Source organism: Clupea harengus, chromosome 8 (genome assembly GCF_900700415.2).
Source record: "Clupea harengus chromosome 8, Ch_v2.0.2, whole genome shotgun sequence".
NCBI lineage: Eukaryota > Metazoa > Chordata > Actinopteri > Clupeiformes > Clupeidae > Clupea > Clupea harengus.
In genome coordinates, this window is record NC_045159.1 from 30,449,823 (window position 1) to 30,477,218 (window position 27,396).

The 27,396-nt window shown below is 40.0% G+C and overlaps 1 protein-coding gene across 2 annotated transcripts; it reads right to left on the reverse strand.

Moving 5' to 3' along the window:
* Positions 1-483: 483 nt before the first annotated feature.
* Positions 484-19,911, reverse strand: atxn3 (ataxin 3). Of its 2 annotated transcripts, none has more exons than XM_031572701.2 (11): positions 19,791-19,911; positions 19,013-19,177; positions 18,873-18,917; positions 18,682-18,767; positions 12,866-12,932; positions 12,186-12,273; positions 11,176-11,311; positions 4,256-4,416; positions 3,698-3,866; positions 2,376-2,434; positions 484-1,730 (listed from the first exon to the last, which is right to left on the reverse strand). In XM_031572701.2, the coding sequence occupies exons 1-11, from the start codon at positions 19,875-19,877 to the stop codon at positions 1,714-1,716; spliced, it is 1,080 nt and encodes a 359-aa protein (XP_031428561.1). In that variant the 5' UTR covers positions 19,878-19,911; the 3' UTR covers positions 484-1,713. The 2 variants fall into 2 exon arrangements, with proteins under 2 accessions (XP_031428561.1, XP_031428562.1); XM_031572702.2 differs by lacking the exon at positions 19,791-19,911 and adding an exon at positions 19,715-19,733.
* Between the last annotated feature and the right edge of the window lie 7,485 nt (positions 19,912-27,396).

Below are 27,396 nucleotides of genomic sequence, written 5' to 3' on the forward strand. Positions count from 1 at the left end.
CTTAAATGCGATTCGAGCGCAGCATTCCGGTGTAGTCCTTTTATTTATTTTATGACATCACGGTGCCTCATAGAATCGAATCGCATTTGAGAAAACTCTGGCCGAGTTACGACTGCTATTTCGAGTTCGGAAAGTCTTCTGAAGTTCAGAGCAAATCCCAGATGAGAAAACTTTCATGAATGCCAAATGTTGTCCTAAATCCAATTCAGAAGAAATTCCTCTTAAATTCTTCTTAACTGCGTTCGAGAATGAGGCCCATTCCCTCTAAGCACTGTGGTTTTACTGTAGAGAGTATTCTGTGCCCAGTCCTGAAATATAAATGTATTGTGATTTACCTGTGTCACGGTTACAAAGATGACTTGTAAAACCTTGTTTTAAGTTTGTAAAATGATTTTCTATTATAACCAAACCTGTAGTGATTTCAATGTAAAACCCCATTTTCCTCCTTCATTGTGTGGTGCAAAGATCAAATAAACACTTCACTTGGGTAAAAATATTTTAATTAGCAGAAACGGTAATGAACAACGAGTTAATAGAAATGACAGCAACTACCACAAAATAATAAGTCATGAGAAACAAGAATGTTTGTATGTCCTAAAGATGAATAAATGAGAAAACAACACAATATTCTAAATTGTAATACTCAAAAAACATGAACGGCCAAGTGTTGCATTTCATCAAGCTGCAATATCAAGTACACACAACCTTTTTTTATCCGTGTGCCAACTTGATACCGTTTCTGTATGAACTTCAAGTTCATCCAGATCTTGTATAGCTCGGTTAAATAAAAGGCTTCCATGCAAGCTTAACCCAAGATGGAGAGTGCTACTTTAATGGGTCGGCCACCGTTTGGCTTTGCACTCCACAGTCCTACCGCAACAAAGCTGTGGTTGACAACACTTCTTTTTGGAAAAAAATATTTTTATGGTAAACCTTAACAGACCCCCACATGTATCGTTGCAAAGCTGTTTTAAACCTAGCTTGTTAGAAAACATCAAATCATCAAAATTGATCTAACAATCAATGCTAACCCCTCATTGGTCAAAATTAATCTAAGAATCAAGGCAAAGCCCACATTGGGAGGTCAGCAGTGATTTGAAGGAGTGACCATACAGGAGAGAAAGGAAGATGGGTGCCTTTCATTTCTACTTCACAGTCTCCTCCTCAGGGTCTCAGTCGCTTTCCCTAAAAGGTTCCTCCTCCCGACTCCTCCCGACTGACTCCCCGCCCCCAGTGGTAAATGTTGAGGAAGGCCTCCCCTCCCCTCCCTTCTATGCTCCCCAAATGAAATGGCAGAAGACAGAAAGATTCAAAAGAAAGAGGCAAAGGACAAGGCTGGAAAAAAAAAAAATGCAAAAATTGTAATTGGGACAGCTTTAGTAGTACGGGTTGGAGAGACGATGGTAAACTCCCTGTCATGTTCCGCTGGTCTCTCTCTACAGTAACAACTGATTCGACTGAGACGTGAGAGATCTCCCCCCCTTTTGGTGTGTCCATTCTAGCTCTGTTGTCCACTGCAGTCTTAGAATATTCAGCAGAACTTTCCCCCCCACTGTGTAGAAGTCTGTCTAGCATCCTTTCTTGCGGAGGCAGCTCCACTTTGCAGACGTCAGGTAAAGTAGGCGGTGTAGTCGTCATCAACCTAAGGCGTCAGCCATGGCCACAGCCACTCACATCACTCCATGACTGCATCTGGTCTCACAGTCCTCTTCGCTACTGCCCATCTAAGCCTGTGAGGGGCGGAGAGAACAGATTTGATTGGCTACCCAAAAAGAAAAAGAACATACCTCATAGAAGACCGGTCGTCTTGGACATTTGAGGAAGTTACACACACAAAGTTTCAGCAGATTCATGAAACAGTTTAACTACAGCCATCAAGCACAGAATCAGGTTGACCTAGTCCAGTACGTAAGTCTTTATTGATCTCTGAACTGGGAAAAAATAAAGCCTACTCGGTGGCAATACACTTTGAAAATACACTTTAAGTTCCCTGTGATGATGACAGATCAAACACTGTCCCTTTAAGTTCCCCGTGATGATGACAGATCAAACACTGTCCCTTTAAGTTCCCCCTGATGATGACAGATCAAACACTCTCCCTTTAAGTTCCAGTTCCCCTTGATGATGACAGATCAAACACTGTCCCTTTAAGTTCCAGTTCCCCTTGATGATGACAGATCAAACACTGTCCCTTTAAGTTCCCCCTGATGATGACAGATCAAACACTCTCCCTTTAAGTTCCAGTTCCCCTTGATGATGACAGATCAAACACTGTCCCTTTAAGTTCCAGTTCCCCTTGATGATGACAGATCAAACACTGTTCCTTTAAGTTCCCCTTGACGATGACAGATCAAACACTGTCCCTTTAATAGTACCTGTGGGTTTACTGTCCTGTTGCTGTGTAGTGGCGACTGGCGTGTTGACCTGAGACTGCCTGTGGGATCAGAAACAGGATTAGGTATTATTAGTGGCTACTGCCTGTGGGATCAGAAACAGGATTAGGTATTATTAGTGGCTACTGCTGGCAAAATTACATGATTTTCTGTATGAAACAGTATTAGGTATTATTAGTGGCCACTGCTGCTAAAATGACAGTGCTGCACTTTGACAATCACTGGCAAAATGACATGATTTTCTGTATGGTTGTGACTTTTCAGATTTTGATTCTGGTAAGAGGTCAAGAAAAAAAAAATCAACTCCGTCATGGAACCTTGATACCAATCTTCACATTATCCACATTATCATACCAATGTCATGACATTGAAAGGTAAACCTATAAACATTCACACACAATGCCCAGGGTATTCAGTATGTAGTTCTGTGCTTTGATTAGAAATCCAACACAAGATTTAAGAAAAGCCTCTTAGAGCAAGACATTAAAGTTGTAGCTCCGTGTTACATTGTTTCATTGGACAGGACCCAACCTTGGAGTGAACCTGTATTTGAGACCTGGCTCACATCCAAGTTCTAGTCTCCATTTTAGTAAAAGTAAATTAACAGAATATAGACCAAATAAAACAGTGAAATGTGTTAAAAAAAGGGGGGGGGGGGGTATTATGTCCGCAAATATATGTCTCGTAACCGTGGTGTAAGCGGAATAATGGACTTAGTCCATTACTCCTACCCATTGCCAGATACATTATATTGCAGTCTTCAGCTAAACTTGAAAATGCAATCGTGGGCATTGGAGGCTAACGTGCCAACAAGGACGCTTAAAACAATGCCAGCTAGCACCTGTTTCTAGCATGCGTTATTTTATGGATTATGACACATTCGTTTCACATTCTCACTTATGCATGACTCATCCGTTTCATATTGACAGGAAAACATCTTCTAATGTATTCACCAACACCAGAAGTATCACGCATACAAGGCTTTGGTGCAATGGCCAGACAGAGAAACTTTACAAACTTCTATGCCTTCAATCAATTAGTGGAGGCATTTGGAAATAATGTTGCTGCTGTTCTGAAGTGTTCATTGGGACCATGAAATCTAAAGGGCAGAGCACAAACCTTTTCTTGCTACAAAAACACACTAACTTTTTAGTCACAGTAAAAAGTACCTGATGGATGTTGCACCACGCGGAGGCTGGGGAGGCTGTGCCCGTGATAAACACATTGCAGAACACAGTGGTCTCCACCCCCCCCACACACACACACACACACACACACACACACACACACACACACACACACACCTGTCGAAGTAGGCCTGTCTCCTCCGGCGTAACTCCTCGGCACTGAGGTTGTTCTCCCGGGGACCTCCTATCGTCCCAGTCGTCGATGAGCTCCCTGATGTTACAGGGACACCAGGGCCATCTTTGGGTACACCAGCCGTGGAGGCGGGGGGTCTACTCAGAGCTGCGCCTGCCCCGAGGAACAGATGCCAAACACACATAAGACACGAGACTGAGAGGAACAGGATGCAGGAATTTACCACTATTTGACATGATCTTATAGGCAACTAGTTTTGGCATTATCTTCAAATTCACTTAGTTGGTATACGGTCATGTTATTGCCTAGCCACTCGTGACAATGTAAGAAAAGCTTTTTCACAGCAAATATCACCAAATGTATCACCAAGAAACACCAGTGAGAATCCTAGCAAGCATTTATCAGTGCCAGCTGTGCCGTCTCGGAAATGCTAATAAGCCGTCTCGGGAATGTACACCAAGTGCATTTAAACTGTCAACACCAAGTGTTTCCGTGTGCAAATGAACTTTCTGTGTAATGATGACAGAACATTTTCCTTTCACCTTGCATGCTCAGCTGGATGGCTCTCCGGAGGTCCGCCTCCTCATCCTCCACCTCCATGTCCTGTCGGCTCAGGGCCAGGGCCTTCTTCAACTCTTCTTCATCCGAATCCAACGCCCTCTCCTCCAACACAGGTCCTGGTTCCTTGACCGTCAGGGGTGCCCTGCAGGGCCAGATGAACATCAAGGTGGGACTCTACTCAAATCTACAGATGACGGCTGTTTAACAATGAAACCGTATGCATTCATGACCTACCACAGCAAAACCTGGCATTATGTTCCAAAAATGAACATTGAGAAATGTCATACATCAATGACTCTTCAGATGCTAAGCTACAAAATTGTGTATTTGATTAAATTAAAAGTCTGACGTCTGTGCTTGCCAACAAGGGTTATTCCACCAAGTACTAAGTCATGTTTTGCTAGGGGTTCAAATACTTATTTTCTGCATCAAATACAAATAAAGTCATAAATGTTATAAAATGCAGTTTTCTGGATTTGTTTGTTGATATTCTATTTCTCACTGTTAAAATACACCTACCATTACAATTATAGATCACACATTTATTTGCAAGTGGCCAAACTTGCGAAATCGGCAGGGGTTCAAATACTTATTTTCCCCACTGTATCTACTTTGAAAATGTTCATAAACCAGCAACCTATGAAGGCAATAAAAATGGCAACTACTGTTGGTCCAAACCATGAACACACAACTCCACTGCACACAAGTCAACCTCAAATCAACTAGAGGTACTACATAGCAGTGCATAATATGACCGCCTTATAAAGTGAGAAATAACAAGATATTTTCCATTCCAAGAAAAGTGTGTTTCTTGCATGATTACGTCACTGGCAACATTTCAAAGTACCTGTGAGTTCCGTTCTGTGGTAACCTGTCTAGTGAATATGAGGATGGGTGTGACTTTAGAACAGATATATTAGTATGCTAAATTTAACCATTTTGTGAAATGTACATGTATTTCAAATTCTATTCTATAATGGTATTTGTAACGTTTTTAAATGTCTTTGACCATTATTCACTAGGTGACGCCACTCCACAAATGAGTGGTAATGAGCTAGGGCAGGGGTTTTCAACTGGGGGTCCGTGGCCCCCTGGTGGTCTGCGACGGCATTGCAGGGGGTCCGCGACATGAGCCTATGTTGATCAGTTCACCATTTAATTTTTTTATTTTTATAAATTCGCTTTGATATTTCAACACATTTCCAGATTACTCTTGAATATCGTGAAAATATTGTCTTATAGGCAGAATATCTGTGCAGGGGGAGGGGGCGTGGCAGCGGCGGTTACAAACATGCACGCGCGTGCAGGCACATCAGTGGGCCACAAATTACTTTCTGGTCAGAATGGTGGTCCCTGGGACAAAACCAGTTGAAAACCCCTGAGCTAGGGTAATGCACAGCCTAGAAGTAAGCTTGCCATCCTCACAGGCGTGGGAGTCCATAAGGTTAATGACTGGGATCCCTGTACCAACCCCATGATGATCACATGTTCACAATGCACAGAGAAATAGAGCGTTTATTTCTGTACCCAAAAGTACAGTTGTCAGAAGTGTACCCTGTAAGGTACGGAAATGGCCCTTAAGGTGATAACTGCGGACCTTTGTTACATTTTAAAAGGTACAACCTCATTGCTAACAGCAAAGGATACAAACAAGCTTAGGGTACAGGCAAATAATGTAGAAAATCATTGATCACACTGGGAGAAAAGCGTGTATCCGGAGATATTTTGACTAGATGCTTCTTATGGCATGCCACAGATACAGAGCGTAATCAATCCATCTCTGCAACATTGTTAATACCCAGAGGTAACCTCGGTCAAGAAATGTTCTCATATATCCGGAGTGGATATGCACAAACCACAGGTCACTAACATCAAATGATATCACGTCTCAAATGCAAGAGTTTCAGTTGGACTGGACCTGCTGCAGGCACAGAGGAAGAGAAATCAAACTGAGTTCCTACCTTAATGTTATGTTCAAAAATGTCAAGAAGTTTGCCGTAAGCCAGTCACATTTCACGTTGACATCACTTGCTATCCATAAGGTTCATTAACTTTGATGGAGCGTAGATAGCAATTATGATAAACATGACTAGCGTTAGCAACAGTAACGTTATAGCTAACATGACATTTTCATCAAGAGTTTTTACAATGTTGAAGTATGTGCTTCTTGACTCGACTATTCACATAGCTAAGCTTGAACTAGCATTAGCTAGCAGTGGCAAGCTAATGTAATTTATTGGTAACTTCCTCAGTCTATTAGGCGCGCTCAACCTTGCTAGGTAACGTTAAAGGCACTTTTATGGAAATGTTATTTGTCAAACTTTAAACTGCGAGGTGCAGTGCGTGTCTTTTTTTGCCAGAAATTCCCCAATAAAGGAGATTATAGTGGCTCAAAGAAGTTAGACTGAAAAGCTGAAACATGTTTTCAGCCAATAACCCTATTGGCTGAAATTCACACCCAGATCGAAAGCTGAAATATACATGCCATACACAAGTGCCACCTGCTATAGTGAAAACTTTAGGATGCTGGCCTAGTTTCAAGGTGAAAGCCGTGCAAGTTTGAGACATGGATGAAAACAAAGAAGCAGATGTGAAGAGTAAATGAGAGCTCATGCCATCTTTAGTGGAGCATAGCAGGGCACATGCCATCTTTAGTAAATCATAGCAGGGGAAATGTTTTAGTATGGGGTGCTTTGGTGCTTATTATTACAGAGGGCAGCGCTGAACCAATCAGAGAGGTTACCTCTTTCCTATTCTTTCATCATACAACAGGACATTGACCTGAAGCATACTTGTACACTATACAAAACCTTTCTGTTGAAGAAACAGGACATTGACCTGAAGCATACTTGTACACTATACAAAACCTTTCTGTTGAAGAAACAGGACATTGACCTGAAGCATACTTGTACACTATACAAAACCTTTCTGTTGAAGAAACAGCACATTGACCTGAAGCATACTTGTACACTATACAAAACCTTTCTGTTGAAGAAACAGGACATTGACCTGAAGCATACTTGTACACTATACAAAACCTTTCTGTTGAAGAAACAGGACATTGACCTGAAGCATACTTGTACACTATACAAAACCTTTCTGTTGAAGAAACAGGACATTGACCTGAAGCATACTTGTACACTATACAAAACCTTTCTGTTGAAGAAACAGCACATTGACCTGAAGCATACTTGTACACTATACAAAACCTTTCTGTTGAAGAAACAGCACATTGACCTGAAGCATACTTGTACACTATACAAAACCTTTCTGTTGAAGAAACAGGACATTGACCTGAAGCATACTTGTACACTTTTGTATGGGCTGGCACACATAACCACATTTGATCCTTAAGAAGGCTGAACTGTAAGTTCAAAGATAAATGCCCTAAAGACTTCTGATGAGTATTCAAAGCTATTATGTCTGGCAAGTAAAGGATTTTTTTGATGAATATAAAGGTTGATTAAAAACAGTTTTATGAAATAAAGAGAACAACTATGGCATTTGTCAAGGTATTGACTATGATTTCTGGTGAAGATAGTGCCTCCATAATGAACACAAATAATATTCCATCAAAAGCATGAACATTTCTGGGTGGTGCTAACATCGTGTGTTGATTCATTCCATTTCATATCAGCAACTAAGCTCAACAGCTTGTTTTAAGCACAGTGAACTTGTCTTGACTGAGTGAAGTGTGTCCTGACTAGCTGATGTTTGAGCACAGTGAACTTGTCTTGACTGAGTGAAGTGTGTCCTGACTAGCTGATGTTTTAAGCACAGTGAACTTGTCTTGACTGAGTGAAGTGTGTCCTGACTAGCTGATGTTTGAGCACAGTGAACTTGTCTTGACTGAGTGAAGTGTGTTCTGACTGGCTGATGTTTGAGCACAGTGAACTTGTCTTGACTGAGTGAAGTTTGTTCTGACTAGCTGATGTTTGAGCACAGTGAACTTGTCTTGACTGAGTGAAGTGTGTTCTGACTGGCTGATGTTTGAGCACAGTGAACTTGTCTTGACTGAGTGAAGTGTGTTCTGACTGGCTGATGTTTAAGCACAGTGAACTTGTCTTGACTGAGTGAAGTGTGTTCTGACTGGCTGATGTTTGAGCACAGTGAACTTGTCTTGACTGAGTGAAGTGTGTTCTGACTGGCTGATGTTTGAGCACAGTGAACTTGTCTTGACTGAGTGAAGTGTGTTCTGACTGGCTGATGTTTAAGCACAGTGAACTTGTCTTGACTGAGTGAAGTGTGTTCTGACTAGCTGATGTTTGAGCACAGTGAACTTGTCTTGACTGAGTGAAGTGTGTTCTGACTGGCTGATGTTTGAGCACAGTGAACTTGTCTTGACTGAGTGAAGTTTGTTCTGACTAGCTGATGTTTGAGCACAGTGAACTTGTCTTGACTGAGTGAAGTGTGTCCTGACTAGCTGATGTTTGAGCACAGTGAACTTGTCTTGACTGAGTGAAGTGTGTTCTGACTAGCTGATGTTTGAGCACAGTGAACTTGTCTTGACTGAGTGAAGTGTGTCCTGACTAGCTGATGTTTGAGCACAGTGAACTTGTCTTTTGCCTGAGTGAAGTGTGTTCTGACTGGCTGATGTTTGAGCACAGTGAACTTGTCTTTTGCCTGAGTGAAGTGTGTTCTGACTGGCTGATGTTTAAGCACAGTGAACTTGTCTTGACTGAGTGAAGTGTGTTCTGACTGGCTGATGTTTGAGCACAGTGAACTTGTCTTGACTGAGTGAAGTGTGTTCTGACTGGCTGATGTTTGAGCACAGTGAACTTGTCTTGACTGAGTGAAGTGTGTTCTGACTGGCTGATGTTTGAGCACAGTGAACTTGTCTTGACTGAGTGAAGTGTGTTCTGACTGGCTGATGTTTAAGCACAGTGAACTTGTCTTTTGCCTGAGTGAAGTGTGTTCTGACTGGCTGATGTTTGAGCACAGTGAACTTGTCTTGACTGAGTGAAGTGTGTCCTGACTGGCTGATGTTTAAGCACAGTGAACTTGTCTTGACTGAGTGAAGTGTGTTCTGACTAGCTGATGTTTGAGCACAGTGAACTTGTCTTGACTGAGTGAAGTGTGTTCTGACTGGCTGATGTTTGAGCACAGTGAACTTGTCTTGACTGAGTGAAGTTTGTTCTGACTGGCTGATGTTTGAGCACAGTGAACTTGTCTTGACTGAGTGAAGTGTGTCCTGACTGGCTGATGTTTAAGCACAGTGAACTTGTCTTGACTGAGTGAAGTGTGTTCTGACTGGCTGATGTTTAAGCACAGTGAACTTGTCTTGACTGAGTGAAGTGTGTTCTGACTGGCTGATGTTTAAGCACAGTGAACTTGTCTTGACTGAGTGAAGTGTGTTCTGACTGGCTGATGTTTGAGCACAGTGAACTTGTCTTGACTGAGTGAAGTGTGTTCTGACTAGCTGATGTTTGAGCACAGTGAACTTGTCTTGACTGAGTGAAGTGTGTTCTGACTGGCTGATGTTTGAGCACAGTGAACTTGTCTTGACTGAGTGAAGTTTGTTCTGACTAGCTGATGTTTGAGCACAGTGAACTTGTCTTGACTGAGTGAAGTGTGTCCTGACTAGCTGATGTTTGAGCACAGTGAACTTGTCTTGACTGAGTGAAGTGTGTTCTGACTAGCTGATGTTTGAGCACAGTGAACTTGTCTTGACTGAGTGAAGTGTGTCCTGACTAGCTGATGTTTGAGCACAGTGAACTTGTCTTTTGCCTGAGTGAAGTGTGTTCTGACTGGCTGATGTTTGAGCACAGTGAACTTGTCTTTTGCCTGAGTGAAGTGTGTTCTGACTGGCTGATGTTTAAGCACAGTGAACTTGTCTTGACTGAGTGAAGTGTGTTCTGACTGGCTGATGTTTGAGCACAGTGAACTTGTCTTGACTGAGTGAAGTGTGTTCTGACTGGCTGATGTTTGAGCACAGTGAACTTGTCTTGACTGAGTGAAGTGTGTTCTGACTGGCTGATGTTTGAGCACAGTGAACTTGTCTTGACTGAGTGAAGTGTGTTCTGACTGGCTGATGTTTAAGCACAGTGAACTTGTCTTTTGCCTGAGTGAAGTGTGTTCTGACTGGCTGATGTTTGAGCACAGTGAACTTGTCTTGACTGAGTGAAGTGTGTCCTGACTGGCTGATGTTTAAGCACAGTGAACTTGTCTTGACTGAGTGAAGTGTGTTCTGACTAGCTGATGTTTGAGCACAGTGAACTTGTCTTGACTGAGTGAAGTGTGTTCTGACTAGCTGATGTTTGAGCACAGTGAACTTGTCTTGCCTGAGTGAAGTGTGTCCTGACTAGCTGATGTTTGAGCACAGTGAACTTGTCTTTTGCCTGAGTGAAGTTTGTTCTGACTGGCTGATGTTTGAGCACAGTGAACTTGTCTTGACTGAGTGAAGTGTGTTCTGACTGGCTGATGTTTGAGCACAGTGAACTTGTCTTTTGCCTGAGTGAAGTGTGTTCTGACTGGCTGATGTTTGAGCACAGTGAACTTGTCTTGACTGAGTGAAGTGTGTTCTGACTAGCTGATGTTTGAGCACAGCGAACTTGTCTTGACTGAGTGAAGTGTGTTCTGACTGGCTGATGTTTGAGCACAGTGAACTTGTCTTGACTGAGTGAAGTGTGTTCTGACTGGCTGATGTTTGAGCACAGTGAACTTGTCTTTTGCCTGAGTGAAGTGTGTCCTGACTAGCTGATGTTTGAGCACAGTGAACTTGTCTTGACTGAGTGAAGTGTGTCCTGACTGGCTGATGTTTGAGCACAGTGAACTTGTCTTGCCTGAGTGAAGTGTGTTCTGACTAGCTGATGTTTGAGCACAGTGAACTTGTCTTGTGTTCTGACTGGCTGATGTTTGAGCACCATGCGCTCTCTGCTGTCTCCCCCTCAGACCGGCTCACCTTGGACCACCACTCGTCTGGGCGTCATCTTCACCAATCAGCTTGGGCCGCTGCTGCTGGTCGACACGCACAATCCCCAAAATCTTCTCTGCCTCGCATTCCGGCAGGTTCCCCCGGATCACGAATATAGAATACCCTGAGAAAGACCAATTAATGACACCTCCTCTAAGATTATACATCATTAAAACATAGTCAGTGATATTAGAAAGTTAGTTGTTTTGAAACCACAGTTGGCCTGTTGCCTTGGCATAAAACAGAGACAAAACAAAGAGATTATCGCTCATCACACTGCTTGACACATCCACAGCCTGGAGCATTTCCTCAGAGCATACACTCTGAAAAGCACTGCAGGGAATTTGGCCAAATTTAGAAATACACTTCTGAATTGGCGCCGCTCACTGCACCCCTCAAAAACACTAGTAGCAAAACTTTCAATTTAATGTTTGCCTCTCCCAGAATGTAAAACAATGAATACAAAAATTAAAATACGGATAAAAATGCAATCATTTTGTGGATAGGCACTGGGGCCAAACCTAATTTCTTTCCATGTTTTTTGACAGCTATTAAATAGCATTGTGTTTGACTTGAAAGTCGCATTTGTCAATGACTGAATGTAAATGTAAAATGGAATACAAAATGTATCACATTTTCACACGTGTTGTTCAGTTGAAAACTTCTTGAGGGAATAATCTGCAACACACTGAAGCCATTTTCAGTATAATGGAAACAGCGCAATGCTTGATGCGAGAGCAGTAGGCACTCACCTTTATGTTACATCACAACTAGATGTTTAAACAGAAGAATAATTGGCTACATATTAGTAGCATTATTTATCAGTGCTGCTCAAATTTGCCTTATTTTACCAGTATCTTGTTAGGAAAAAGTGCCATTCATTTAACAGCATCCAATTCAGTAGTAGTAGTTGGTAAAACAGCAATGTTGTTATTTAACTCATAACAGCTCAAAAATGTCATCAGCCATAAAACATTGTGAAATACTAGGAAGCTTACCTTCTTGCTGTAACTGCGCTAGGAAAAGAGCCAGGTATGTATCTGATATCAGCTCTGGTCCAGTCAAGAGCGAATTCAGGTTAAACCACTAAAACAACAAGAATTTGATATGATTAAACATGTTCTATTGACACAATGAGTCTCAGTCCCGCCAGGATCTTTCAAGAGTTTGCTATGATTTTGGTGAATAACTGAATTTGTAGTGGAGATTCTCAGAAATTGTGGCCAAAATTGCAATGGAGGTGAAATCACGAATCATTAGTGTGAGAGAGTGACCTCTTTGGTGATTTTTAAAGTGATACACCATTTCTAAAAATAAAAAAGGTTCAGCTAGATTGGCATATACTTAGAATACTCAACAAAACAAGAATATGTACACTACACAGAGAGAGAGAGAGAGAGAGAGAGAGAGAGAGAGAGAGAGAGAGAGAGAGAGAGAGAGAAAGAAAGAAAGAAAGAAAGAAAGAAAGAGAGAGATTGGGAGGAGGGTGGGTGCGCACATTTCTTTTCATAGTTATTTTCATTGGGAAACCACTGGTTTAACACAACCTTATTATGACCAACTTATAGTAAAATACTGTATGTGTTAAGTTGTATGATCGCAAGATCACACAATTCCTGGAGGGACTGAATTCTGCACATAAGAAAGAAGCTCCGAGCATGCCAACATGTGAGAGTACCTGCAGTCCAAGTTTTCGCACTGTGAACCAATGTTCTTTGTAGTTGCATATGAAAGCCTTCTCATTTCTAAACAAAGAAAAAAAGATAACAAATGTTTAGACACTAATAATGATACAGAGCACATGGGGCAAGGGTCAATTTGTAGAATGGATGCAGGATGTAATAAAATAAACAGTGTCACTCAAAACTAATAGGTGAAGCAATTGTCAGTTTCATGTAGTTTGTTACTAAACTTCTATATGTTACTAACACTTCTGTCTACAATGTTCAGCTTTCAAAAGTTTCCACCACAAACAAGTGTGTCTTCTTTTCCAAAAGCTCTGCACCACTGGAAATCAGTGGCGGACCGTGGCTTTTATGGCTTTCAGTGACTATTTATGTTATGAGAAAAAACAATTAGGGGGGTTCTTGGGGCATCACTCCTGGAGAACTTTGAAACAATAAAGTGTTTAAAAACAGCCGTTTCTCAAGCATTCTGCGACGAAAAGGACAGAGGACTCTGAAACATGTCTTTTTTTAATCCCTCTGCCAACACCGAAAAAAACGGACTACAAAGCAAGTCACCTAACTAACAAGTCACCAATTTGACAAGGTTTCAGAAGCTAACCACAGCTAGCATTACCATATCACAACTGTTCTCACAACAACCACAAAGTTAACTAAGGTAAAAACACAGATTACCTGAGGATTTGATAGCCACAACGTGTTGCATAGATTAAATAGGATGTCTTAGGCACTAAAGCTGCTACGTTAAGTTTCATAAGAAACCACGGAATGTGAGTTAAGAGTTGTTTGGTAACCAAAAGTGTGTCTTGTGTCGACCACCGCGAAGTAGCCCATATTTTTTCTGTATTCTTTTCTATATTGGTAGCAACCAATTTTTCCCCAGAATGGCCAACAGTTTGTTACAAAAGACTGACTGATATCTACATTTTAACTCACCAAATAGTTTGCCTAGCTTTTCTATTGGCATCGTTTCACTAACACTGATTTAGTAATTTGGCGAAATGATGAAAATTGTTAGGCCCTGACGGTCCGCCACTGCTGAAAAAATAGGTTTTTGAAAACTGTGTGCTTTTTTTTTTTATGTAATGACGTTCTTACTGCTCTCAGATTATTGAGTGTAATTAATAGTGTAATTAATAGTGTAATTAATAGTGTAATTAATAGCGTAATTAATAGCGTAATTAGCCATCCTCCTGGCGTCTGCTTCCTTCTTCACACTGCTTCCTGAATGAAGGCCGGTCCCCCAGGAGCATAGTACTTTGGGATCAATGGGAACTAGTGCTGTCAAACGATTAAAATATTTAATCGCGATTAATCGCATTTATGTCATAGTTAACTCAAAATGAATCGTGATTAATCGCAAATTTTTATCTTTTCTAAATGTCCCTTCGTTTATTTATTTTTTCCATAATTTTATTTTTACTTTAATGCCCTTATCAACATGGAAAAGTTGATTGGCTTGCTTTATGCAAATGTTTTATTTTATTGAAAACCAAAATAAAATTATAAAGTGCACATTTCAGGTAAACAGTGCAGTTAAACCATGGCTTAATATTTTCTTTTTTTCAAGTTTGCTGGGAACATAGCAGTCAGGCCTCTTATTTCAGAAACATTGAACCGTAACAGTTAGGTTACCAATAAAAGGTAAGCCTACTACTTCTTTGCTTTCAGCCAGCTGCCTGTTGACATTTTCAGACAACAGTGAAGCTCGCTTCTTTTGCACAACACAACTTTTAAAAGTAAACTTTCCATTCAGAAGCTTTTTATCATCCATTTCGCCGTATCGCGCTCACCATTCACTCAAACCGTAACGTTAGCTTACTACACAGTTTGCGAGGCCAAAAAGAATGTTAATCTAAAAAAAAAAAAAAAAAAAGAATTTGCGTTAATCTCGCGATAAAAAAATGTACGCCGTTAAAATTGGTTTGCGTTAACGCCGTTAATAACGCATTAAACTGACAGCACTAATGGGAACAGAAACCACTTCAAAAGAACCTCTCTCTCTGTCCATGCACATGATTATGTGTATATGTGACAAGGAAATCTGAATTCTAAACCTCGATTATGGTAACTAGGTTTCAAGTTTTACATGACCATTGAGATTACCAGAGAAACACGAGTGTAATCGCAAGTGTACGGAAACACACTCAGGTAGAATTTGGGAGATTTGGGGAAAATTGCCATGTATTATGAACATGTATGATCAGAGATCCCTTTATATTTGACACTTATAAGTGATAATTATTACTCATTATCCAGCACCCTGCCCTGGGTGATAACTGGTCTATAAGAAAGTGATACAATGCAGTGTTCCTTTTATTCTGTGTCTTGTATTCTCTATTTATCTTATTTTAAGCATTTATCACACAGCTCATCAGAATGTTGCAAAAAGTTCCATTGAATTGCATGAGCCATCTGATTTCTTTATAATGACTGCAGCAAAAAAATGAATGCCCGCTGCCAATGGTAAGAGTTCTAATTCCTATCTTTCATAACTTTTCGCGACGGAAATTCATCGGAAGTCAGCAAGTAATACATTCCTACGCGACGCCTGAAATTTAAAAGTAATATTTGCGTGAGGAACCATTTTTTTCTCAGCAGAAGCTACGAAACGGCAACAAAATCTCTTAAGAGATATTTTGGAAGAATGTTTTTTTATCGTTTTGGCAAGTAACCGTTTAATAAGCGGGATAATGCAAATAAATAAATAAGTCCCCTGTTCATTCTGGCGGGATTTATTTTCCTATACTGACCAGCAAACTATACATTATCCCTTACATATGATTTATTCCTCATTTATTCAGTCCCTATTTGCGATCTTACAATTCACACAAGGAATTCCCACAACACCAAAAATGCGTTCCAATATTTCCAGAGTATTTTTGCTGGAAAAGCAGTCATCTGAAAAAATATCAAATCCTAGAAAAATTCGCAATTGTTTTCAGCAATGTTTCAGCATAAAAATGTTAACTCAGCAACAGTATCTGATCTAGGTCCATATATATCAGCAGTTAGTAAAATCGCCCTAAAGGTTACGGCAAAACAAAACCCTCACATTCAACACAAGAGTGGGCACAGATTGTGTGTGTGTGTGTGTGTGTGTGTTTATTTCTTACTCTCTCCCAAGCTTCATATTTGTACAGTTGTATGCAAACAAGCACCCTTGAGCAAAATCTGTATTTTGTTGATTTATGAAGTGAAATGATGTAAACAGAAACCTGCGGCAGTAAGTATGTTGAGTATGTTGATAAGTATGTTGACGTGTAGGCAACAAAAAAAGAGCCGCATAGTCAATGCTATGAGGGAAAATGGGAGGGAGGTTGCGTGTGCCTCTGTGTTCAGTTAGCAACGCTGCAGATTCCCCATTACTGCCAGGGTGAGCGTGCTTCACTTCACTTCACTGACCTTTCTTCTTCCATTCAACTGGTCAGAACCATTTGATACCCGCTACACATACCCAAGCATAAATGGTCAAATCCGTGTCAAAGGGGTAATGTGTCGAGAGAGTCTTCAGGGTAGGCACAAGAAGGCAGCAGGGGGGACAAACATTCAGTGGTTTGCCATTTATTCACCCGCCACCACCAGGGGGTTTTATTTGGGTATCCTTATGCATCAACAAAGAAACAAAAAGACTGATCATATAAATTGGAAAAAAAAAGATATTCACAGAACTGCTGAATATGCACAGCCACTATCATACCTTGGGGCAGGCAGCAGAAATAGAACATACCTCACACTTCTGAGGATGCTGGAGAGGAGCTCAGACAAAGCCTCCTTTTCACCAAAGAAGCAACTCCAACAACTATGACTGACACTAACCCTTTCATCAGGTAGCTGAACCCACCCCTAACGGGCTACTCCCATTACAGGCCCACAACACAGGGGTGATGCCTCATGTCAGGGGGAAACTCACAGTACACTAAGTTCAAATGGTACCAATCCTACTACTAGAAATGTCAGGCCTTGTCTGACCACAATGTCAACAAACAGTCACATATCACATTCTTCATTGAAAACATTGGGGATTAGTTCATTGATTTTGCGAGGGTGCAACCATGTCCTCACGAACCTGCCCAAAACATATAGCCGTCCCAGGACGTGAACGCACTTCTTAAGAACACTGGAAAGATGCAAGAACTCTTTCAACATTGTTTGTTTGACCAAACACGGCATGGACACTACCAGTCATTCTTTTACACATGCTGCATACAAAGACAACTTAATACCACAACATATTGTCTGAACAACAATGGCAAATGAATGAGCACGAGTGAACTGTTTGAGGCGCTTTCTGCAATATGTGTGCAGCCATCTGCTTCTACACTCGCCAGCCAAGTTAAACCAGTTCACATTGTTATGTGGTTAATGTATAATGAATGTAGAAGTCACTGTTGGTGGTCAAAAGTACAACACAAGTCTGTTGCGTCCACCATTAGGATGCACCTATGAAAAAAGTAGTTTGCCCCCCAAAAAATGATTTGGTTAAAAGAATGTGGACGTTTTGGGGGAGCAGGGTTAGTGATAACTACCGATAAACAGCCACAGGTCCAACTGTATTGATGCAGGGGTGGACAAATCCTATATGTTTTTAGCTTGCTTACCCAGGCCTTAGATGTGGTTGCCCAATCTCAGTATCAGGTATAATGTATATAATAAGTTGACCTTCTTGCATATATACAAAATTAATTATTTAAATGCGCTTATACTTACTGTAAGTCCACTTCCCATATTTTAGCCTATTATACACTGACATGAAAAGAACTCACTTGTTTACATAAATGTAGGCATTTCTGCTTAACTTATAACATAACCATCTCATCTTTCACTTGCATTTGTCTCATTTTTGTCTTATGTGGACTGTTCATAATTGATGTAGGGTAGCCTATATTGGCTTAACTGAATGTAGCTGATCACTGATTAAATCAAATGTCACATAAATATTACAAAAACAGATATACTAGCTAACAGAGAGTGTTCCCCAAGAGGCAAGGTATTTCCTCGTGGAGTGATGAAATAAGTTTAATGCCGTTTATTTATGCTTTTTATTTGGTAATTGTGTCAATCCGTTGTCTTTATCCAGAATCGGAGTTATGCATTTGTCATTGTCTGTGTTTAGTACCGTGCATGCTGCCACAGTTTAAAAACTCTTTAATGTAGCGGCTTTGGGGGGATATTGTATTGTAATTATTCAGACGGGACATGCATGCATCAAAGACCCAGACAATTATGTAAGTGGGTTGCAAGATAATACGTGGTTCACTAGACTGTAACATACATGTGTTGTGGAGTGTGAAGACAATCTATTGAAACTATTTTCAGACTAGACAGAATTGAGTGCCTTGAGAGTATGTGTGCATGTTGCGGTCCATTAAAACTTGCGTAATACAATATCCTAAGAGCTCTGGGTGATGCGCTCCGTCCTGTGGGACCCGACTAACAGAAGAACATTTCTAATCCATTGGAATTTGTAACTGACGCAACTACAATGAGCTCTTTAACCCTGAGGGTAGTCTATTTGTCTGATTATTCACTTGTCAAGAATAGCAGATATAGAAAAGGAAGCAAGGTGATGCAAGGCCTTGACGTGACTGCTAATAACTAGTTAGCAGATCACCTTGGACTGGATATGGGTCTGACCTATCTGACCTAGCTAAACTAGGACTGAATCCTTTTGAGTTAGCTAATGTCAGGGGACACGTAATCAGAATACTGTTGGGTCCACCCCAGTATGAGCCATTTCCAGTAATGTTTTTGATCAGAAATACAACCACATATGATAGCCAATACCACAAAAATGCAGTGTCCTTACATTGGGTCTATCATTAACCGCTGGTATTCACGACTGTTGAAGAGGATCAGCTCCAAACCCCACACTCCAAGAGCATTACTGATGACCTTTGGAGCAACATACACAAAACATAGCCCAGCTGTTTATACGAAATTTGACAGAAAATAGGGACTCTCGTGTAAGACTAAAAGTGGGAATTTTAAATAACTCACTTGAATCGAAAAAAAACCACTATCATCCATATTGCCAGAGGGCTGCTGTGGAAGGACAGAGACGAATATAAGCAATTAGTAATGGACAGTTTCTGTATAACAATAATGAATAATGAAAAGCGCTAGAAAACTATAAGTACCTGCATGAAGGTTCTGTACTCTTCGCTGGCTAAACCACCCTCTGCCATTCTCATCCGCTCCTCCTCATCCAACTGATGAGCGATTGATGACAATTCTATCGGCGTGAAATACTCTCCCTGTAGAAGGTTGTTGAGGCAGTGTTGGGCACACAACGAGCCCTCCTGCTGTTTAAACAAAACTCATTTGTCAGATTCATTCATTAAGTTAGATGAAATACAATACAATAACTGTAACGTTATGAGTTGTAAAGGCACCGAGGGTGAGTTAAGTTCACCGACTGTTAAAAGATGGCAGTAAAAATATCATGTTTTCAAATATTTGCACCAGAATTATACATAAGCAAACACAACCCCACAGTGATTAATTTTCACCACTAACTTCCAAGTAAGTGTCGAACATTAGCCTGCTAAGCCAGTGCGTACCAGGAAAAACAAACACGTTAATGTTAATAATACATCGAACAATGTGCAACCCGTGATCTTGCGGTGACTGTATAAGACGGGGCAGTCAGAGATGGATCTTATCATGAATACAAATTATTAAAACGAATTTGATTTGAAGAGATAATAAATTAAATGACCAATTTTTAACTCTTGGCTGAAAGTGCATTATGACCTAGGATATGTCGCTATCCTTGTTAGCTTATCGGCTATGTCTTTACAGTTGCTAACTTAGCAGACAACCGTCTGGAAATTACCCACCAATATATTACAAATAATCAAGATTTTGAACCGGTAACAATTGCCACTGATATGTCTAATAGAAACCGGAGCTTACTTTTTCATGGAAAATAGTATCCATGTTGAGGTAATTTATGCAAGGCTTCGAAAACGACAGAAGCCTAGCTAAAAACCCTCCTGTCATTGGTCCGTATGATGTCGACAATGTTTCTCATTGGTTAGCAACATGATGGCAACAGTGCCTCTACAGCGTACCACGCGCAACCATAGAAGTGAACTTCTTACCGTTTCCGGTAATACGTCCGGTTTTGCTATGAAGCGGATGCACAACCATAGACATATAAACGTTGCCAACGCATTTCCCGTGTCTAGTGGTAGGGAAATGTAGTCACATCAGCCTTGTTTGGTCAGGGCAAAACTGTTCGGCAAACCAATGCACGTAAATGAAGAGCTGCATTTATTTCGGGTTAAAAAGCACTTCAACTTGGACAATTCTGACTGTCGTTTTATAATTAAAGATTTACGATCTACGTTGAATTTTTTTTTTCGTAACCACTAGCCTACTTACGTGGAATTTTAAGATATAAAACAAAAACACCCATACAAAACTCGTGACTGTATTTTTTTTCTGATTTATTTCAACCTTTGACACAACAGATTTCTCAAAAGGACTCAGCTTTGACAGTTTTGATGGTTTTAAATTCGAGATGAACCATCCTTCCATCCAAAGCACTTTGAGCTGCATTCTTTTGCATGAAAGGTGCTATATAAATAAAGTTTTATTATTATTACAGTGCCCTCCACAATTATTGGCGCTGTCATGGCAAAAAGTGACCGGGTGATGTAATATTGGCTTTTGAACGACTCTTGAGTGACAGTTGCTATACCAACGCTTAGCATTACGTAACCCGGGCACTTTTTGGTCAGTCTCAAGAGTCGTTCGAAAGCCATCAGCTACTTGTTAGTCACTTAATATTGTGCCTAAAACTATTAAGTATTCCGTTTTAGCTACACCTGCCGGTATCCTGTACATCAACATTTGCAGTCAATACTACTTTTTGAATCGCTATATATTGTGGCTAAACACATTTTTACCCGGTAAATAAAGTGTTCCATTTTAGCCGTTTACATCATCATTTGCATTTCAATTGAAATTGTTTAGAGTAGAAATTCGTTTTTATAAAAAGGAGAAAATATACTGATATACGGTGCTTGTTTATCTACCGTTTTAGCAAGCCAGCCAGTTAATTTGCTAACATCTTAAATAATATACGGTGCTTGTTCATCTACCTTTTTAGCAGGCCAGCCAGTTAATTTGCTCACATCTTAAATAATATACGGTACGGTGCTTGTTCATATACCTTTTAAGCAAGCTAGCCAGTTAATTTAATAACATCTTAAATAATATATGGTGCTTGTTCATCTACCTTTTAAGCAAGCCAGCAAGTTAATTTGCTAACATCCTAAATACTATACGGTGCTTGTTCATCTACCTTTTTAGCAAGCCAGCCAGTTCATTTGCTAACATCTTAAATAATATACGGTGCTTGTTCATCTACCTTTTTAGCAAGCCAGCCAGTTCATTTGCTAACATCTTAAATAATTTAAGATCTACCATTATTTGTTGATATAGGCCTATTTAGAAAGACTTGGGAGAGTTCATACTAGCTTGCTAGCTATACACTAAGCAAAATAATGTGCCCCAGCTAACGGAGGAATTGCTAATCTCTAACGAGATGCTAGCGGCGATTTAACCGGTTGAAATTTACTTACTTTGACACTATAACAAACTTGTGAGTCAACACCTTTCCTAACACAGTCAAACATCAAGCACATGGTTTATTGCAGGTAAAATACAGGCAAGCTGGTCTCAGGTAGCGAAGTATAATGCGAGATGCTCTGGGGTAAATCGCGTTATTTAATTGAGGTAGTCTGACTTCCAAAAAGAGCCCGGGTGACGTAATGCTAACGTTGGTATTCATGGATACCATGTGACGTCACTGCGTTTAAGCGCCGCCATCTTTGTGTCCGAAAGTCTAGCTGAGCGTCGGTCACAACACAGACAATAGTCGGTCACAACCCACAGAAAGTTCTAATGCCCTGCTTATGTTGTGCTGATGGATGCGACAATAGTCGCGAAAATTACCCAAAGAAACAATTTAATTGTATACCAAAATATTTAGATCGGTGGAATAAATGGTTGGCTGCAAATTAGAAGAGACAACTGGCAGCCAACATCTAACTTCAGATTGTGCAGTCAACACTTGTATCTTCCTGCACCACTATCCACGGACATGTTGATTTTGTGTTCAGAGCCTGTGAATGACTGACATGTTAAATGCAGCACGTTGATACAATCGTGAATAATTGCTGTGTCTTATCAGAGCTAAACTCTCCTGAGCAAGCTAGAGTGCTAATAGTTAGCGAGCTGTTTAGCCCTTTACTAAAGGTTTTAGCTACACCTAGCTAGCCCACATTGGCACTCTTAACCACCACTAAAATAAATCGGTTGATAATCGCTGTTTGAATTACTAAGATGTCCTGTGATGACATACATATTTTTTGTCTCCAGATGCCATATCTTGGTGTAGTTCACCCATCCTGCAACTGCATATTGATATGCATCTGTACTTTTGAAAGCCTTCAGGCTATCTCCGGTGTATGGGGATGGATTGTGTACAAGATAAATATATGTCAGACCGTTGGGGCAGACGTTTCGCAGACTTTAAGGGACAAAATAAAGTTGACGGTAATAAATATGGATCGCAGCCAATAATCAATGTTTTTTCTAAATATCGTTGTCTTTCTGCTTCATTCAGATGTGCTGTGTTCGTAGTCATGACTCTGTTCGTTGGCTAACTATGAAAGCTAACTAACTAACCACTAGAATTAGACAATACTACTTTTAAAAAGTCTAAATTTTAAGAACCTATCAATAGAAAACAATACTATTATTATATTTATATTATTATTATTATATTATTACTATATATTAATATATATGACTAACTAGCTACTATTGGGTACAAATACAATGGGAATAACGGTAGAGTTGGACACAAAGATGGCGGCAGGCTTCACGGAAGTGACCCATGAATAGCAACTGTCACTCAAGAGTCGTTCGAAAGCCAATATTACATCACCCGGGCTCTTTTTGGCACCCGGTCACTTTTTACCATGACAGCACCCTTAGTGAATATGAGTAAAACAGGCTATGAAAAAATATGTCTTTGCTGTTTATCCTCTTGGTCTTTCACTCAAAATATTCACAAAAATCTTACCTTTTCATTTAAGTAAAATTATTGAAAGAAAAAAAAACTGTTAACATTAAATAAATATGTTTCCCCAAAACATGTGCGCCACAATTGTATGTATGTCTATGGTTAATACATTGTATATATGTCTATGTCTATGTCATTGTGTATATGTATATGTCTTTGGTTACTAATACATAATTAGGCGCACTTTACGCATCTCCTCCCATCTCTTTGCGACGAACACCCACTTTCCCACACCCACTTCCCAGCAGCGGTAATCTGCGCTTTTACTCAGGTGCGACTCCTTTGGAAATACGGTTTTATGTCTTTACCCGCTATTTTCGCCTAAAATGGGCGCAATCCTGTTAGTAAATGAGGCCCACAGTGCCTTGCAAAAGTATTCAACTGCCCCTGAAAGTCATCACCATTTTTTTTAATAACAGAAGATACTTACACATATTCTGGGTATTTTATTGAAAACATTCATCCTCTTGTGTATTTCCGAAGGCAAAACAAGTTATTTGTCAGCAAACATTTGTTACATACACTTGGCATGACAACATGAAATGGAGGCCAGATGCAGGTTGCAATAATAAGTACATTTAAAATGAATTAAAACTGTAAAGAATATCAGTGCAGTGAAACATGAAACAAATATGCTGCTCAAGTCAATGGGTGTCATGCAAAACAGACAACAAAAAGCCAAATGCCATCAGACAGGAAGGGAGACAGGTAGTCTTAACAAGTCTCCCATTCTACCTGCAGCAGAGGTTGCAACGTGTTCTCATAAACCTGTTCAGTGTACACGAAAACATGTGTATACTATGTGTAAAATAAAAAATTGTGTATAATAAAAATGATTGTGTACTGTACATACACATCTGGTTGTTTTTTTACAGTATGAACCACGCCCAAAATGCAACGTGAGTGAAAGTCTCTCCGCCATATTTGATTGAGCGCTCCCTATTAGTTAAATTGTACCAAAATGTGTAATTACTTGTGGGACAATAATTTCACGTCATGAAATACTATTTTTCTGTTACATGGTTACATTTTTTCATTGATTTGCGGTAAAAAATGGCATCATAACACGTTTATTTTATATCGTTTGACTTCACGAAGGGTGTTTCTGCTGGCAAATCACTGACTTCTATGCCGCTCCGTTGCTTAGTAACTGGGCTAAACAACTACTGCTGCAAACCCTCGTGCTCTACAATCTTGATGACTAGCCTCATTGCAAAAAAGCCAGCATTTAAGACAGACAGAAATTGTACTTTCAGGGTGAAATTGGTACTTAGTACTTTGTACTAAAAAATATGAATTACTCCGGCAATACTACCTTTGTGATTGTGCAATAGATAACTGTTGTAAAAACAAACCATTATAAATAGCATCTAATTGAATCTAAATATGATTCTAGCTATCTAGCTAATGGTAGCCAATTAAGGTTAAGGTTAGAAAAGTGTCAAGTTTAATTAGACTTTTCAAGATGTAGCATCAAGATTCAAGTGCTTTATTTGTCACATACACAAATGTATGCACGCTGTGCAAAAATAAAATAAAATAAAATAAATAAATACAAATAAGGAAAGAGTGCCGAATCTGTGTCTCACTGCCTGTGGGTAAAAACTCCTCCTAAGTCTCTCAGTCTTTGAATTGAGACTGAGGAGGCATCTACCCGACGGCAACAGGGTGAAGAGGCTGGCATTGGGGTGTGAGTCATCTCTCATGATATTTCTTGCCCTCGACTCCACCCTCTTGTTGTAAATATAATGCACGGTGGGTAGGGGTGCTCTGATAGTCCGCTCGGCTGAGCGCACCACCCTCTGTAGGTTGGCCTGGTCTTGATACAGATACAGCTTCCGTACCAGACGGAGATGCATCCTGTGAGGACGCTCTCCACAGCTGAGGAGTAGTGTGTGTGGAGGGTCCAGGTTAGGTCCTCAGTGAGGTGCACCCCCAGGTACTGGTAGCATGGTTGACTAACTACCATTACTTAAATTATTTTAAGGTTACAGACATCTCATGTTGTAAGATGAAGGGGTGCCTTTACGGATCCCGGGTACAGCATACGGCGCGTGTTGCGGCTGTTGTCAGCCAGTTGTGCACTGTTGTGTATCCAGTCACCCTTGCTATCCTAACTCAAATCTGCACGCACCATGTCAGCCAACCATAACTAAACATAACCCATCAAAACTAAACATAAATAAAATTCCTAAACACTTTGCCGGGCAGCCATGCAGCCAAGCCGGCATACCATATTATGCTAATACGGATGCCTACACCCACCCACCCCCACCACACTATCATACACTTATTCTACCCTACACTCTGTGCTAGCCTTAGACCACACACACACACACACACACACACACACACACACACACACACACACACTCCACCTGACCCACCCCCACCACACTATCATACACTTATTCTACCCTACACTCTGTGCTAGCATTTTCCTTCAATGTAAATAATTGCCATCATCAACAGTTTGCTGTTCCATTACTCTACTAACCCTCGTAATAGTAACCTTATGAGCACACTGTATACAGACTAAGCTGTTATACAATACTTGAATGCTCTCTCCCCAACTTATCCTCTATCAGTTTTGTATGTAGCATGTATATACCATGTTATGTTTGCATTAGTGCTGTCAGTTTAACGCGTTATTAACGGCGTTAACGCAAACCCATTTTAACGCCGTTAATGTTTTTATCGCGAGATTAACGCGATTAAAATTTTTATTATTTAATTATTATTTTTTTTTTTATTTTTTTTTTTTTTAGATTTACATTCTTTTTGGCCTTGCAAACTGTGTAGTAGGCTAACGTTACAGTTTGAGTGAATGGTGAGCGCGATACGGCGAAATGGATGATAAAAAAGTTTCTGAATGGAAAGTTTACTTTTAAAAGTTGTGTTGTGCAAAAGAAGCGAGCTTCACTGTTGTCTGAAAATGTCAACAGGCAGCTGGCTGAAAGCAAAGAAGTAGTAGGCTTACCTTTTATTGGTAACCTAACTGTTACGGTTCATTGTTTCTGAAATAAGAGGCCTGACTGCTATGTTCCCAGCAAACTTGAAAAAAAGAAAATATTAAGCCATAGTTTAACTGCACTATAGGCTGAGTCCTTGTTTACCTGAAATGTGCACTTTATAATTTGATTTTGTACCGCCCTGTTTGGCAATGTTGGTTTTCAATAAAATAAAACATTTGCATAAAGCAAGCCAATCCACTTTTCCATGTTGATAAGGGCATTAAAATTAAAATAAAAAGATGGAAAAAATAAATAAACGAAGGGACATTTAGAATAGATAAAAATTTGCGATTAATCGCGATTAATTTTGAGTTAACTATGACATAAATGCGATTAATCGCGATTAAATATTTTAATCGTTTGACAGCACTAGTTTGCATATCTATCTCTATCCGGCAGGCTTCAATCAGGATTTACCTTGATATTTGTTGCCATCGTGGGCCTACTATTCTAGATAACTTTAGTGAAAGTATTCATTGTTCTGCCAAATTGAGTCGCCTGTGTTAAAAGTCACTTTTGGAGTTGTACACTGATGTAAGAACAACGGTTTTAACTTTTCTGGCGATGTCTGTATTTTCTGTCTCTTTCAAATAGTTATTCAGATCTGGTCATTTGAATGTTGATTGGCAGAAACCTTCCCGAAGTAACATGAGGTTAAAGGTTAAATAAAGGTGTTTTTTTATGGTAATCTTTCACACAGCAAAACATCTTGCTAATTTTCAATACAAATTTTCAAGTAAGTTTGGCTAACTTGTTAGTAGCAAGTGTTGTTGTCAGCAAGCTAGCTAGCGGTTAGCCTGTCAGCTAGTTAAAAAATTCTATCTACTGGGACATATTTTCCTCGACTAAGTTGATGTTACATATAAACAACAATTCGTTTTAATAGAGACAATAATGTCGCCCGAATTTTTTTTCATTATATCAGTGTTTTCATACTAACATTACATGTAACGTTTTGTTACAACAAAGTGTAATTGTGGTGTATTAAAACATGAGTTGTTAGCCTGTCAGCTAGTTCTGTTCTAGTGCTTGAATGAAGATTTAGAATCAGAATCAGAATTCTTTTTTTAGTATATTTTCACATACAGGAAATTGACTTGGTGTGTTTGGTGCATAGGACATAAAACAACAATATATCGAAGTAGAAAAAAATATTAACCGAAAATGTACAAAAGAGCAAATATTAACAAAATAGCAAGAATAAAAATAAAAGATAAGTGTGGATGGTGGTGGAGGTGGTGCTCTCCACCCACCTTAGGTCCTGTGCAATTATTGTCCCCAGGAATATGAAAGACTTCACAGTGGGAGTCTGGGGAGTCTGGGCTCCTCCTGAAGTCTGCTACCATCTCTACATTTTGCAGGGCATTCAGCTCCAGGTAGTTCTGGCTGCACCAGAAAGCCAGGATGT

Coding starts and splice junctions, on each gene's coding strand:
- atxn3 (XM_031572701.2), bottom strand. CDS start 19,877: ATGACAGGAGGGTTTTTAGCTAGGCTTCTGTCGTTTTCGAAGCCTTGC. Junction 4,417..11,175: donor CAGACGAGTGGTGGTCCAAG/GTGAGCCGGTCT, acceptor CTGGCCCTGCAG/GGCACCCCTGACGGTCAAGG. Junction 2,435..3,697: donor AGACAGGCCTACTTCGACAG/GTGTGTGTGTGT, acceptor CTGATCCCACAG/GCAGTCTCAGGTCAACACGC.